Raw genomic sequence first — 16730 nt, forward strand, 5'->3', positions numbered from 1 at the left:
AAAAGAGCTTGTTCTCCGTCTTTATGAGCAAGGAGCCCAGGGGAGACCTATCACTGTTTACTTATAGGAGCTCTGTTTCACAAAGACACTGTTTCACTCTGTCTCTGGAAGTCTGTCAGAGATTGAAAAAGTAATTCCACATTTTAAGTCTTAATTACAGATCTCTTCATAGCTGGGTTTTGCCTAAAATGTGGGAGATAAAAAGCTGTACTACCTTTAAAATTGTTAGGAGGTGCTTGCTCAGAGACAGTAATGCTGTTTTTTATATGCCACGTTTTGGGTCTTTACAATTTAGTTATGGAGACACTGGGAAATATAAAATTTGAGGCAATAAAACCTGCATCTAAACAGTACAGTAATATGAGTTTGTAATTCTTTTTCTCCCTTTGCAAATATGAAGAGCTTCTGGGTTTGCAACAAAATGGTGGGTGAACTACAGATATTTTTCAAATCACTGCTGGGGCTAATTATCTTAAGTGCAGTCACTTAAGTATGCATCATTGCACTCTTCTCTACCTTCCCACTTTGCTCTGAAAGTGGACACAGCCTTTGCTCTGCAAGTAATGATAATAATTGGTACTAAGACAGACCTGTTACTCATCCTTTTTTGAGCACATTTCTTATGGCAGATGTCTAGTTTTTAATTAACTGCTAATGAACATGCCTAGTAGACCATGATACTGCTGCCAGCCTACTCCGTTTTATATCTCACTGCTGCTAAGCTCTTAAAAGGTTACAGAGCAGGCATTAGTGTCTTTGAAGTGATGGGAAAGTGATTATATGCATAATATAATTGTTTGTAGGATCTACTATGGCAAATGTTTAGTTACTAAATGCATCTGGTGAACGTTGCTGTTATCCCTCTCCCTGGTCTTCATTTTCTTCTTTTGTGTGCAGCACATATTCCTTTTATCCCTTCTACAAAGATAAAGCAATATGCTTTTAAAAATTAAAGTTTTTTAAATAAAAATAATATTAACTTCTGGAAAGGATCATCTTCGTGGATGATCCCTCATCTCTTAGGGAGAACTTCCAACCTGTTATGAATAAATAACACATAAGCAATAAATGACTATATTAAAACCCTGAACAGCAATGAACATCAGATAATAAACATGAAATCATGACATGACTTTGGTGGCTTAAAAGACTGTGATCAGGATTTCATTTTAAGTCAGTTTCATGTAGTGCCATATTTACAGATCTTTGTGTACCATGCCTGTAAGTAACCATGTACAAAGCTACAAAAGTGTTCAGAGCAGCTTTGCAATGCACTTGTGGCTCTCACAGCACACCTTTCCCATTGCTCCCCGCTCTCTGTGTGCAATACCACCAGTGAGCACAGGACACAACCCTTCCACTCCCAGCTTCAGAACCTATTACAGAGCATTAACCTGTTCCTCATTTCTCAGACTTTCATAATGTGTGGTATGTAGGCTACAAACCAGAGCCAGGGAAATGGCAGGTAAGGTGCCCCTGACATTTCTTAAAACTTTAACCTGTGCTTCCTGAAATCAAGTGGGTTAACTTGTTTGCTAATTAAACCAAGCAGGAGACAGATGAATAAGTGTTGTCTTCATACCCTTCCCAAATGGTAGGACAGGAATGGAAACAATTTAACTCCTGTTCCCTGTTTCAACCTTCCCGTGGTCACTCTACAAAATAAGCTAGTTTGAGCTTATTGTTGGAGAAGGGAGGAGGCTTTTCTCCATGAAACGAGTTTGGAAAGAAAAAATCACTTTTTATTCTTAGGCAGTTGCACACAAAACTAGGTAATGTGGGGTGATAGTGCAGCTGGGGACAAGTACAACTGATGCCAATAATGCTGCACAGTACTGCTGATTGAAGTTGCCTCAGAGCTAGAGTGCAGATAACTAACCTGGCTGAAGGGGTCAATGAGGAAATAGGTGACTAAACTGCTATCTCTGAAGAGAGGCTGCCAAAATATCAGTTATCACATTTTGAGGAAATGTGCTGGAAACTACTGAAGTCTTGTTCAAGTCTGTGTGAAGAGGGATGTCGTATTGTTCTTTAGAGGTGGGATTCCAAAACAAGCAAAACACTCAAGCCAAACCTCTGCAAACCTGTCAGACGTTACAGTACTCCTTACTGTTAAGTGAAGCTTTGCTACCAAAAACTGGTTGACATTGTAGAAAGTGGTCTACTATGTTAACTACTTTAAAATCAAAATGATTCCTAGTACTTCCTTCAAAATGTTGCCTTTTGTAAACACATTAAATTAGAAAAATAACAAGTTCTCTTTTACCTTGTTTTCTAAACATACTGGAAAGCGTGATGATCAGATGTATGTTTTGAAGTGTAGACTAGCATGGCTTTTTATGCAGCATTCAAAAATAAATTCCTGATACGTGGTGTGAGAAAGATTTGGTAAACATGTGACTTCATAGAATTGACTGAATAGATTGTGGTAAACTTAAAGATTGTCTTGTAATTTAAAATAAGTAAATGATTGGTGCATGACAGTTGGGACAGCAGAAAACTGAAAATTTGCAAGTGCAGTGCAGAGTTCTTGAATGTCAGCTCCTGTGTCTACATAATTTTATAAACAGCTCAAGGCATGTCTTGGGATGAGGTTATGAGAAGTAAAAGTGTAGGAGTTCAGTAGTAATACATATAAACAGTAATAAATAAATTCATTCATATGCCGGTAGATGTTATTCGGGTATTGTTGACAGGATGTCTTGAAAAGACTTCACACCTAAAGAAACAGATTAAATATTTCTGCATTATTTTGAGTTGGGTTTTTTTGGTGCGATGCATGAAATATTGTAAGCTGCAGTCCAGGTATGATTTCAGTAGCTGCCAGCAGTACTGTAAAAATGTTACATGCTATTACAGGACCACTAGCATTCACCTCATCAAACTTGAGTTCATCCTATTCAGACATATGTCTGTCTGCTTTTCGATCCCATGAATTGGATGGCACTCTAGCTTTTTCCTGGTATCTGTCTGGAGCACAGGGATAATGGAAAGTGGCCAAGTTGGAGAGGATTGTTCTGTCTTCTATTCACATGCCTAGACACAAGGAAGCAGGCAGAATATCTGTTAACCTGCAGCAGTTTATGGGAGCTATGACTAAGATAAAGGTGCTTTTGAAGCTTCATTTTCTTAAAAAAAACAAACAAAAAAAACCCAACCAAAACCAAACAAACAACAAAAACCCAAAAAAACAAACAAACCCCCTAAACAACAACAAAAAAAAAACCAAAAACACCCAAAAAAACTCCAAAACTAAAACAAAACAAAAAAAAAACCCAAAATCACCCAAAAAAACCCCAAAACTAAAACAAAACAAAAAAAAACTGTGCTAAGCATTTTAGGCAAATTAAATGGATAGCTGAACTTGGTAAACATTAATAAAAACATGGAAGCTTTAACTAGAAAATACCTTAATATTTAAACTAGGGGGAAGACATTGTAATGAAAAAACTGTTTCTAAAATTGCTTAAAGATTATTTTAGCAGATTGGTTACAGGGTTGTATGTCGACTCATTATGATTTTGATTTTGCAAGCTCCTTTTAAAACAGGTGCAGGTATTCATTGATACCATGTTTCTTGTTGAGAATTCTATGCTATCTAAAATAGCTGGATTTTCAGCTCAAAGCTGGCTCCTAAAGTGTTAAGTCATGAATAATTTCCCATCTTTCCCTTAAAAACCTTGGCTAGAATAAAATGCAAATTAAATTTTACTAAATATGAAATTCATCATATCTTTTACATTCTTTAATATTCAGGATAGAAAGGTACTTGCTGCTTCCAAACTGGGGGAAGAGAGGGATGTGAGCTTAAATCAGTCTTGCTGCTGGAACTTTTTTTTTTTCAGAGTGGTGATATGGCTTTCTCTAGAAGCAGAAAGGTGTTTGATTCTTCTGCTGCTGTTCTTTGTTGCCAGAGATGCTGTGGCGGGCAGTAGCTGCCCAAAACAACCTATAATTGCTGAACTTATGCATCAGGATGAAAAATAAGTATCCAGCTAGCTTTTCTGGGATGTGAGCAGAGTTGTCCTCAGACAGCATGATACAATACAGTGTATATAGTGTGGTGGGTTAAAGGGGAGGGACTAGATTAAGAGGAGACAAATTAATGTCAAAATGCACCTTTTCTGGGATGTGAGCAGAGTTGTCCAGACAGCATGATACAATACGTGTATATAGTGTGGTGGATTAAAGGGGAGGGACTAGATTAAGAGGAGACAAATTAATGTCAAAATGCACTATAGATTCTCAATAATTAACCAAACTTCTGTCTTATCCTTCCCAAACTATGTGCTGTGCATTGCTCTTCTGGGGATGATGATACTGCTGGGAACAGCAGCAGCAGTTGCAGGCTCAGCATCTCTCCCATGGCCATGGACCTCCAGTGCCTCTAACACCTCATCCATCAGGACTTCAGCCTCCAGGAATCCCTCCACTTGGAAGCAGTGCTGGCCTTCTTGCCCTCTCCAGTGCTTTGGGTGGGCAGTCTCACTTGGCAATAAAAGATGACAAGAAGCATCACGATGCAGACCACCACAGAGGTGAGAGGCATGGCAGGCCTGATTAGGACATTGTCAAATTTGTGCATTGCTGCAAATTATATGCATCTCTAAAGAATTCAAGTTATATAGAACAAAAAAAAAACTGTTGTCAAACTTTAAAATGTCTGCATATAAACCACTGAAGAAAAATTCAGCTTGGAATTTTTCAGTATTTTAAAGGGGATCACTAGGTGTCACCTGCTCTGTGCTTTGCAGGGCCTTTTGACATCCTGGTATATGCTTAGTTGTAATAGCAGTGGCCTGCACCATATTGTGGAAAATTGTTAAACTGCATAATGGTGATTTTTTTCAGAGAAAGTAATGTTGTTAAATGGGCGGGTGGGAAGGTAGGGGGAACAAGAAGCTAAATTTTGAAGTGAATGTGTTCAAACAAAATATTTCGATAATTGCATCTGTTACTTTAGTTTCATAATCTTAAATTCTAGTACTCAGTTAAATATTGGGCAAAATTGCACTTGACTAATTTTTGAAAAGAAAATAATTTATTCTGTCTTGAAATAAAACTAGGCTTTGTGTATGGTTAAACTGTAAATCATGTTTACAAAATACTGTAATTTTCAGGAAATCACTGTATTAGGAATGTGCAATGACTTATATAAATAAAAGCCATTTTAAAACTGTTTGTGGCTTGTGTTCTAATTTTTTCCCCCCTTTTTTATTTCTGTTCTTGCCTCTGTGTCTGAACGGGCATGTCTGTCCATTTCTTGGTTACTGCGGGAGCAGACAGAGAGCCAGGCACAGTAAGTACCAACATTCCTGCTAATGTTTCCATTTCCAATAATGTAATAATTAGATGATGTGCTGTTTGTCTGTTTTGTCTTCCTTTTAGTTATTTTCATGATACAAGGCATATGTGTTTTCTGTTAAGATATGTCTTGGTTTATGCAGAACATGAGATCATCTGTTTGATGGACTGTATGGAGGAGTCTTGTTTCTGAACAGAATGCTTTTAGGTAAACTTGAACTTTAGTTTGCTTGTTGAAGGCAGAAAAGGGGAACGAAACTGCAAATCAAAAAGGATGTTTGAAATACTGCATTTTTAGTCCAGAGTTAAGATTTTTAGTTTCTAGGATTTTCAGGAATTAGAGTTGGATAACAGGTGATGAATTTAAATGCGAGAATTTTAAATGTGTCATGATAGTGTTTGGCCCTAGGAGGCTTTTTTTAGCTGCATCTGTTTAAGCCATACTAATGTCATTACTACTTAATTTGTGCTTCACGTGTAACTCCTACAGCGATGCTTTTTTCCCTGTAGACATAAGCTGTAATAGAATTGGCCTTGTCTGAAAAGTTCTCTGAAGAACTACATGCTGCTTTTCATGCTGTTTTGTTTTGAGTGATATTGCTATATTAATCTGTTATAGATGGTCATGTGCAACTTAATTCAAGTAACAAAGCTGATTGCGTGTGTTTGTGGCACAGATTAATTTGGGCTCTATTTTGTTCCTTTTCTCAATTACAAAAGACAAGAACTAGGAAAAGTTATTTGACAAATAGCTGTACAGTACTAAACTTCTGACTTTTATTGCTGCTTCTTTAATATACATACGAGACTTGCTTGACAGTTATTTACTGGAAAGTATCTGCATATCTTTTGCAGCATTTTTTTATTTTTAGATTACTAAGCAAGAAGCATTCATCTCAGCTTGCTTAATGTTATTGATGACAGTGTATCTGCAGAAATAATTTTAAGCTGGCTTTTTATGAAGTCTCTGACTTATTAAGGGCTTTTTGCTCTGTGTGGGACATACTTCTTTGAGTTCTGTTAGTTGATTGCAGGAATCCCTAGCTAGTGATGGCTTTGTGTTTTGATTTGATTATTATGTTTCCTGTCCTTGCCCTGGTTGGTCCCAGCTTTCCCTGCCCTTTCCATCATGTAATTTGGTTAAACTAATTTTAATTTTAAGTAATTTTTGTTGAGGGTTTGAATTTAAAATCAAGTGCTTAGCATTGTGAAATTTGGACTCTGAATTAATCTTTTAGCTGAGAATAGTTCTTGCCTATAGAAGGAAAACTATGAAAAATTAAACGTCACTTTTGGGTTGTGGGAGAGTTGCAGGATCACTTGTTTAGTTTACTATAGATGTAAATTTTACTTAAACTATGTAAAATTGTTGCTGCAGTTGCTTCTGTATCCATATGTAACTGATGATTGCTTGCTTATTACCTGAAGCAGACTGTTTTTATGCTGGTTTTAACAGTAATTAACTTTTAAATAATCTGAGGCTTTATATCATAAAGGAATTTTGCCATATAGATATATTGAGTTTTGGATACTACATTATGGTCATTCTAATTTCCTTTTGGTCTCAGTGCAGGATAATATTGCATAGCTAACTTAAACTTTAATAGCTGAATACAGGTGAACTTGGACTTAAAATTGCTTAAATACATTGTTACATCAAAATCTTAACAGTAAAGGACACCTTCAATGAAAGAATAACTCAAGAGATAGTTAAGTTCAGCTCTGTGGCTAAAATGATCAGCCGGGAATTATGGGCTCTTCAAACTTCTCTCATTCTTTTGTATTTTTAATGGAATTTTCTCTTAATGTAAAATACATTTTTAAGGGTAACAGGAAATGGGTCCCAAGTACACAAGGGATAGCAGCAGGTCTGTTTGGTTGTTATGTGTGGTTGAAATTACTTTATAACATCTGGGTCATGAAGATAAAATCAGTTTGATTTTCAGAATAACATTTTACAAGTAATGGTGCTGCTAAAAATCCTGACAGGCATGCTTTCATCATCCAAGACACCAACCCTAGGCTGTTTGTAAGTTACCTAAATTCACCATGATGTTTGGTATTACTGTGCAGTTCTACAGTATGATTTCCATCAAATATGTCTAGCATGACCTTCAAGCACTATCAGTGGAAGCTAACAGCTCAAAATGTCAGTTTGAAAAGTTAAAATTTAGCACCTGTCTATGGGGTATTAAATTGAGGTTTTGTGATATGACTTTGGGTTAAAGCGTGCTGTGACAGATTGGAGCATATTCATTTTTAAATTAGATGTGGATTTATTTTTTTAAAAGTCTCCTTAGATAAGTAGTAACGAGCTTTTATGTATTGTATGTGTAGAAATGCACCAAAATTAGTGAAATTCTTGTATTTATAAATTAATATACAGACATGGTTTAATTATTTTTTATTTTGACCAGTTTAACTACTTCTGTTATATCTAAATAGCAAGGGCTAAATTTTTCTTTTATATATTAGCTCAAGTTCCAAAAAGTAAAATGAAGAAAAGTTTTTTGGTAAATGCATATAAGTTAGTAATAGTATGATACCTACAAGAGTGCTAAAACCATGTTGTCAGATGTAAATTGCGTGCCTACTTGGGTAATGGCTGGTGGGTTTTGGCAGATTTATCTCTTTACCATCCCAGATTGGGTCGTGTTATTGTGCAAATGCAGGCATCCCTACTAATGTGGGAAATTCTGGCTGCAGGTAGAGAAGCCAGGCAAAGGACTTCTGCAACTGAAACTGAAAGCTTTGAGAGATATCAATATAAAAGAACTTAGACGTCCACATTTTTTTCTTTAGGAAAATGCTTGCAGCAGTTTTCAAACTCATTGTGGGTGTTAATTTATCACTTGTCTTCCCACTGTTCTAGTATCCTGTTTGGACAGCCCAGAAGTGCAAATGTTTTGATGCACTATGTTGTAACAGTAAGAATTTTCAGACAGTGCAATCCTACTTCATTATGTGCTTTAGGATTTACATTAGTTGGTATTTGTCTTTTGTCCTAATGAAAAATACTGAGCTTATTTTCTAAGGCCTAATAAGTACTCATAAATTTTCCCAGACATTTTTTTGCCTTCATTGTAAAGTGTAAATATTGCTATTGTTTTGTAAAGGGAATGCTCTTTTCCTACAGTAGAAAAATATTCTGTGCCCTGAGCTCTCTATCCTATTCTTTACATCCCAGTCTTGGAGAAGGTGGGCATGAACAAAAGTGATACTTTTTTGAAGATACTTTATGTGCGAACTGGTTTTGTTTTGTGTTTTAATTCTTTTAATGGGGGGAAGAAATTCATAAAAGTTGTTATATGTAAGTTTAGGGTACTGATCAGCATACCACGAGTATGTTTCTTGGACTTGAAAGAAGAATGGCTCCAGAGGTTGCTCATATGTAAGAGCTCTGAGTTGTAGCTGATAGAAGGCAGCATAAGGTTGATGACAAAAGGCAATGGGGCTGAGGTGGTCTGGTAAAAATTTTTATGGATATTTTGATTTTGAAAAACAGTAGCTCAAAAATACTGAAATCAACTTATTCCTTGTTAATATCTTCTGATTGTAAAATCAATATAAATTAAAATGGTGCTTGAATAAAAGGTTCAAGCATCTTTCCATCAGGAGTAATTTGACACAAAACCTACTGATTTCATAAGTCAGCTTTTGGGTTTTTGGTTTTTGCATGCGTATTTGCAATAAGCATATTGAGCAAATTGAAGTTAATGATTCTGGAGTGGAATAGCTTTGAGTGCAATCTTCTTTTGCCTATCTGGGGGATATTAAAGTCCATCTTCCAGCATCTACTCTATTTCTGTCAGTGAGTCCTAACAAAGAGCAACTAATGTTTTGTTGTTGTTAGAGTTATTTTCCTACTCAGGAAGGAGGAACAGCACCTGTTCCTGTCAGATTTGTGCATATGTGTAGATAGCACTTGTGTGTGGTGCAGTGGCAGGGCAGAGGGCTAATTAAAATAGACACAGAGGCTCTACTTCTGTGTAGAGTAGTAATAATTAGATGATGTGCTGTTTGTCTGTTTTGTCTTCCTTTTAGTTATTTTCATGATACGCTGAGCACAGCAGGCAAGCCCAAGTTGTTAGCTGTGGTAACTGGCTGTGATGGCTGGTGGCTGTCCTTGGCATGGATGTACAGCAAGTCAGGGAATGGCCAAGCACAGAGCAAGCCTATGTGTATGCACATCTTTGGGGAAAAGGGGAGTGAGAGGACTAAGGAACCCAGCACCAGAGAACATCTTAATTGGGACCAGGTGCAGTTGAACCATGTGCACAGATGTAATGTAAATACTGTTATTTAATTGATGCAATGATCAGCATAAAGTCAGTTGTCAGTTCTGTATGTATATTCTGTATGAAACATCTACGCTGTATTATAAGTGGGATAATGGGATAAATGAGCTACTCTCAGCCTGCACCTCTGGCACACATAGTTGAGGTTTGGAAGTGGTTCCTGTGGGGAGCAGTGTGGCAGTCAAAGAGGTGCATTTGAATAATGCACATTATATTCCTAGTGGGGAACCTACATTCTTTCTGTGCATCAGGACTAGGTTTTTGTTTCACATTTGCCTTCTGGTGGTTTCAGTATTCAACTTTTGCTGGCAGCAGAGTTGCTTTAGGATCACGAGTTGCCTATTGTACAGCATTTATGCAGTCTGGTAGTTCTGACAGGAAAACACATGAAACTGATTTTGACCACTTCCTCTGATCTGAGCTTCATGATTTGTAAATGTTGCATTGGTAATCCTTAATAAACTGAACTCTTAAGTATGAAAGGACTATCCTCAGTCATGTATCTAATCTGTTGAAATTAAGACAAAATAAAAATTGGGGCTGTGCATTTCTCTTTAGGATATAAACTGTGCCTGTATATATATATGTATATATGTTTTTGCCCTTTTTACATAAGCTGAATCATTATTGAAGATCTATCCCATCTGAAAACTTCTGTAGAGTTATTTTTAAAAATTACAGCTAAATTAAAAATTCTTGTCCCACTTTTGAAAATAAATCAGTTGTTAGTAGACCTAGTTAGGGGAACTAACCAGATTACTCTCCTAAGGAGAAGATAAGGAAACTTTAATGTTGTCAAGCTGTTGCTGCTGATTCTGGATGGTCCTGTTTGATAGTGGACATATAGCAAGTACAAAGTCTACCAGAGCTAAAATGCGGAAAAGTGGCTTTTAGTATGCTGTTCTCAATGTTCTCTGAACCTTAACATTACAAGGGTGAAAGATATTAATAGCCCAAGACTTATATGATTATCTCTTTACCAGTTCTTGTATTTTCGTTTATTTGTTCTTCAGTGTTCTGGATTTCCTATTTGCACGATTTTAAAATATTCATGTTTTTACATAGTTAAATGAAATCTTAAATATTTGGTAGTTTGAATTATGGTATTAGCTTATAGTAGCAAGCTGTTTTTTCTTTATCTGGTTTTAGTCACAGTTGTTAGAACTTTCTTGAACTTCTGTGGGAAACAAAGCAGGAACTTTTTAATGTTTGAGTTTACTCATAGATTTTGCCATAGAAACAGCACAATCCTACTTGCAATTTCTGATGTAGCTGTTGGGAAGCTTCTCTACAACAGCTTCCTAGCATGGATGCTCTGATCACAGAGAACAGTGGTTTAAATTAATGTGGTAAGTTATAGAAAAGTGGTGTAAATATGACCACAGGGGATATGTTTTGCAGAATAAGCTTACGATATAATTACATGTTTGTGTGAGAAACCATCAGTCTTTTAGAGAAAAAACAAATCTAATAATCTTTGTTTGGTGTTTAGGACACAGTGGGAGCTGGGATTTCCTATGTTATATTTCATAGTTTTGAAATTCTACAAAACAAACACATGAAATACTGCCAGCATTGTCTAGGTAGACTAAATTTAAAAAGAAAAAAAAAATTAGCTATTGTAGTTATGCCTATAGGTTGTCAAATTTTGCAAGCTGTAACTCCAAATAGCAGGTTTGCTAAATTTTTTTTTTTCAGATGTTACTGCTTTGCCACCTTTCTGCTATTCACTTTTTTGTTTTTGGAAATTAAAGTGAGGAGCTGGCTTTATTCTCTTTACTGCATTTACTTTAATTGTTTTAATCTAAATTCTTGAATAGAAAAATAGATACCTAGTTATTTTTATTAAGGAAAGTATCTCAAACAAAAGACTTTCTTCCTTAAGAGGAAGACACCTCTGGTCAAGTTTTAATTGACATCTTGCTTCTTAAGGTGTTTCTACTGCTTCTTAACATGTTTCTACTGCTACAAGCATGATGGATTTAACATTAAAATGTTGAAAATTAATTTTAATGGTTTTCAGAGTAGTGAATCCCTGAATTTGTGTGCATCTGGGAGGGGATAAGGGGTTAAATTCCAAATGTATTTGTCAAGGCAATTAGTTCAATGATCCAACAAGCCCACCTTTTAGCCACAAAACATTTCGGTAAAGACATTATTTTGAGCTTCTTTATGCTGAATTTCAATAGACCCTCCTATATGCTTTATGTAAGCCCTTTGGCATTTGTTTAGCTTGAATAGTCATGAATAAAAGAGCTTAGAGTTGGCTTTAAAATGCAGCTTCTGAATTAGGAAAAAGAGGATTCAGATTGCCTTATGTACCCTGTTTCCTTGTCCTTCTCCTAGGGGCTAAACATTTGTGTCTGAGCAAAACTATCTTGATGTCTTCAGGTTTTGAAAGGGAAACAATTCAGTGCACAGTTCACTGGCGATTTGAGTGTATAAGTTTATGATATATTACAAGTAAATATCTCTGTCTCTTGCGTAGATCTAAATATGTCCTTTGAGGGCTTACACTGAAGTTCCTGTTGGTATTAGACTTCTCTCTTGAGAAAGATACATGTATGGATGTAAACGCGTGTTTACTTATATATTTATGTGAGACTATATTTATTTGTCTAAGCATGTACTTGGCTTTTAGGATCTAGGCTTACCAGGTCTTTGTGAAAGGAGATTTTTTTCTCAACCCATTCAGTATTGTTCACAGCATTAACACATCAGTGAACAAATTGCCCTCTTGCATATGCTAATCCTGCACTTAAAAGAACTCATTGTAACACATTTTAATGCTTTAGTTGGAACTGAGATGGAGATGGGAATCGGGAATCACAGGCATATCAAATTGTCATGTGACTGAAAAATGTCTAAAATGCTCTTTGGGTCAACAGTTTGTACTTAGCATAACTTAGCATGAATGAAAGCAGTCCGTGTAGTTTGAGGAAAAGATTAGTCTTTGCTTTTGTCTTTTGTGTGCCTGTGTTGGCCTCACTTTTTCAGATCAAGTCTGATTAAGCAACACTTTAGCCTTAATTTCACACTAGTAGTGAATGTTATGCTGGAAGTAAAAATATTTGATCTTTGTTTGCAATACATTTGTTGAAGGAATCCAATTGGAGTTTACACCAGCTGACAATATAACCGTATTCAGCACATACTTGTTATTTTAGGCATTAAAGGCATGCTGCTGTTTATCTGTCCATACCTGCAGGTGTACATACCAAAGCCTCATCTCTTTATGATGTTCTAAAGGTGACTGATCAATCAGATTGTGTAGTCAATTTCTTATATGTAATCTTAACATTAAAAAATAATAAAATCGTTGTTACTTGCTCATGCATAAACTGCAAGCCTGCTTCTTCTCCTAAACAATAAATTCAGTTAAATTAATTAGTCAAATAGATGGTGACTGACAAGTGAACTAAACTTTTGATAAGCCATGAAAATCCAAGCTTCTTAGAATGTGTGAAACTGTACATGTTTGCCTGGAGGACTTTGTTTAGAACTAAATTGAATTAAAAGACTAAGTATGTATCATATTTCTAAAAGAGCTATCATATCAATTTGAGTTGTTAGGAATATATGGAGGAATCCTAAAAGAAATTTTTTATTGACCTTGTTTTTTGTCTTTACAGAGTAATTCTCTGTTGGTTCCCGACAGTCTACGAAGCACAGATAAACGCAGGAATGGCCCTGAATATGCCAATGACATCAAAAAGAGAAAGGTGGATGATAAGGATTCCAGCCACTATGTAAGCAAATCTGTGTCAAGGAAATGATTAATTTATTTGCACATACTGTGCTTGTATGAGGAATGAAAAAGCTGTGAAGACCAAGGCAATTTTCCTATAGCTGAAATAGTACATGAATATATGTGCGAGAGAGGCACAAAATTCAAATTCTGGGAAGAGTAGTGCCTCAGTAGTTTGGGATATTGTGAAGGAATAGTCCTCAACAGGAGTAGCTGTTTGGGATTCAGTGTGCTCTGGGGCATTTTTTTAGAGGTTGAGTGACATTTTTCTGGACTCCTCTAGAAACTGCAGGTTTGTTTGAAATAGAGGATTTTGTTATTGAGAGGAGTTAGGTAAATTTTAATGATAAGAGGTAAATTTTAATGATAAGTAGCTATTACCATGCTGAGTTATAATTACCATTACAAATTGCATATGCTATCAAGCTGTACCAACTTACTGAATTTTATTTCTGGCTGATAAGGCAATTTTGGCAGAAAGCAAATTGAAATATTGAGAGTTCAGAGTTTTGTGTTCTGCATTTTTAACTAGCTTGCTTGTTCCTTGGTTTTAAAGAGGTGCTTCAGTGCATCAATGTATGTGAACATCAGAAGGTTCACATAGGCTTTTGACTTTGAGTCTGAATGCTCAGCCAAAACACAGGATGGTACTTAAACAGGCCTAAGAGACTAGGACCTGTGTGAGAGAGTACCGAAAAGCAAAATTCAAATCTATTAGAACATACTGTACTTTGATACAGCAATAATGTGGCAAATTGTCTGGTTTATGTGATTCAGATCACTAATTAGTTCTTGCTTACTGAAACCCAAGAGAAAATTAGGTGCCATTTTATTTTCTCAGTATTTGGTAGGGTAATTTTTATTTCTCTCCACTTGGATAATATCTTTGAGCAGCTATTAGCTATTTTAATGCTGTTAATGGTTTTATAAGTTGTATTTCCACCACTTTCTAATAATAATGTTTTGATTACAGAAGGATTTGGCAGACTTCCCCATGTTATTCCCTCAACTTTAAGGGTTTGATACTCTATTGGCATTTTTAATTTTAAATATTTGGAGATTATTTGGAGCATTCTTAAACTGTGCTTGATATAAAAAGAAAGAAAAGAAAGAAAGAAAAAGCTTAACTTGTTTGTTTTTCTTGTGTTTCTATTATAAAGAAATGTAAAGGATGCTATTGCACAGTAGAAGCATTTTTTAATCCACATTTTAAGTATGTTTCTGCCTTCCGTTTGTTTGAAATGGATTTTACAGCTAAAGGCAGCATCAAGTTAAAAAATGGAACAAAGCAAAGGTATTGAAAAGTTCCAGATTTATTCCAATCTTGAAGATAATTTTTTTTTAAGGTCCAATAATTTAGCAAATACAGATCTGATGATTTTGAACTTATTTTAAATTAATCCCTTGTAGGGGCAAGGAAATACTGTTTTTGTCAAAAGGGACATAAATGAGTTGTAGGACGTGTAGCTTTTGGAATAAGAATAAAAAGTTAATTTTTTCCCTCTTTTTAACTTTTGACTAATTTTCATATTAATAACTATGTAGTTTCACTGCATGGATTTATTAGTGCAGAGACTCTTCTGATATTAGTAGAAGGTCCTGATCATGCCTTTGATAGTCTCAGCAAGTTTCTATTTATTAAGATGACAGAGTTGCTAGGGTTCACTTAAACATTGTTTTCAATTAATTTTGTCCTCCTCTAGAGGGGCGTTTCTGGCAAACAAGTGTCCTTTCTCCCACATTCTCCCACCTGTTCTAGCTGAGTGCTTCATGCTTCTCAAGAGGTGGCAGATAAACGGAGCTAAAGCTTCCATGTAATTTGTTTTCACCTGTTGATTGAATAGCTTCCTGAGTAGCACATAGAGTGACCATTGTGTGTCCAGCGGTGCTCTTGGATCCCTATTATGTTTGTGTTATTTCTTGGAGCAAGATTCAGCTGTTAACAGAAGGGAAGGGTTGAAACTACCTGTTTGTTAGGGAGTATTTTTCAGTTGGATTTTTGGGGGTTTTTTTTGGTCGGTTGGCTGGTTGGTTTGGGGTTTTTTGTTTCATTGCTTTTGGGGGGGCTTGGTTTTGTTTTGTTTTTTTAAAGCATTGTGGCCTGAAGTGAGAGAAGGTATTTAGTTTTATGTGTGAAAGCTCAGACACTTTGAAAGGAAGAGATGGAGGACAGTTGAGCAATCTTGATGTCTGGTTTGTTTGCGTACAAGCTTTTTAACTAAAAGTAGTACTTTTATTGGAAATGTCAAACTTCTTCCCACAAAAATTTAAAGTTTTGACATTCATTTCTTTGATTGTGAGTCAAGACTTGCCTTCTGTTTGAAACACTCTGGGGTGCTGTGGAAATCACTGGACCTCTGTATCAGAATGTGTCTACTGGGGCATCCTGGCCTCTGTTGGAGAGAGGGACCAGGAGGCACTACAGTAACACCAATCGTTAGTAGACCAGCTCAGGTGAACATTAATCTAAGTGAAATAGTCAAAATGCAGTTTGGACAAGCTGCAGTAGAACATTTCTGTTTAGGAATGTCCAAGTATTTTGCTTTTCTTGGACAGAAATGTTGAAATTCCTTGGCATTTCTGAAGTTTTTTCTTCCCAGAACTTTTGATTTCAAAACTTGCCTTTCTGAAAAAAAGGGGGGAAATGGTACTATCACTTTAAGGAAGATAATTCATTAAACATGCCAAAAAGCTCTATTTTCCTGAGATCTGTTTTTTGGTGTTTTTCCAGGTATGCACAAACAGTACTTTCTCTAAATTAACACAAGATTAGTCTATGAACAGAGTACCTTTCTCTTTTAGGAGAAGTGATAACACTGTTTATGATGATCATAAAGGAGGGGTTTTGGACCATCTTGCATGGATGCTGAGATCCCCATTTTTCAACTAGTTCTACCTTATTTAGGTTTTACTATTATAGCAGAAATAAGGTGTTGTGTTTCTTTTTTAATTATTCTCCCTACTGCTAATAACTTAATGAAAGGCTGTTTGTTTTTTGTTTAGGAAAAACAAAAAATGTCTGAGTAGATGCGTAGTCTTTCTGTCTGGGCTCTTATTGTACTAATTGAAATGAACACTATATTTATTTATTTTTAATAGGACAGTGATGGGGACAAGAGTGACGATAACTTGGTTGTAGATGTATCCAATGAGGTAACTTTTTTCATTTTTGTAGTCTTGACGTTTGCCCAAAGGTGAAAGGAAAAGTACATTTAGTTGTTAGAAGAAAAATAATCCTCTGTGGATATGTTAAAATATTCACAACTTCTCCTTTTTATTAGTACTTTATCTACCTCTGAGCTTTATCTGGTTGCCTTCTCAGTTTTTCCTTCTGCTGCTTTGTCCAGGTCTGTTCTCTCCGCAGTTAACATTCTGACACT

General features: G+C 35.9%; 1 protein-coding gene across 4 annotated transcripts in view; it reads left to right on the forward strand.

Moving 5' to 3' along the window:
- Nucleotides 1-16730, forward strand: part of TLE1 (TLE family member 1, transcriptional corepressor) — a 79356-nt gene that overhangs the window by 36775 nt on the left and 25851 nt on the right. For 3 of the 4 annotated variants that reach the window (XM_039729762.1, XM_039729765.1, XM_039729764.1), the window contains 4 exons: nucleotides 4334-4538; nucleotides 5283-5299; nucleotides 13235-13351; nucleotides 16450-16503. In XM_039729762.1, the coding sequence (XP_039585696.1) occupies nucleotides 4334-4538; nucleotides 5283-5299; nucleotides 13235-13351; nucleotides 16450-16503 (393 nt within the window). The remainder of the gene's footprint in view (nucleotides 1-4333; nucleotides 4539-5282; nucleotides 5300-13234; nucleotides 13352-16449; nucleotides 16504-16730) is intronic. The other variant, XM_039729766.1, reaches the window with a different exon arrangement.

The sequence above is a fragment of the Passer montanus genome, unplaced genomic scaffold (genome assembly GCF_014805655.1).
Source record: "Passer montanus isolate IOZ18808 unplaced genomic scaffold, ASM1480565v1 scaffold7, whole genome shotgun sequence".
Taxonomy (NCBI): domain Eukaryota; kingdom Metazoa; phylum Chordata; class Aves; order Passeriformes; family Passeridae; genus Passer; species Passer montanus.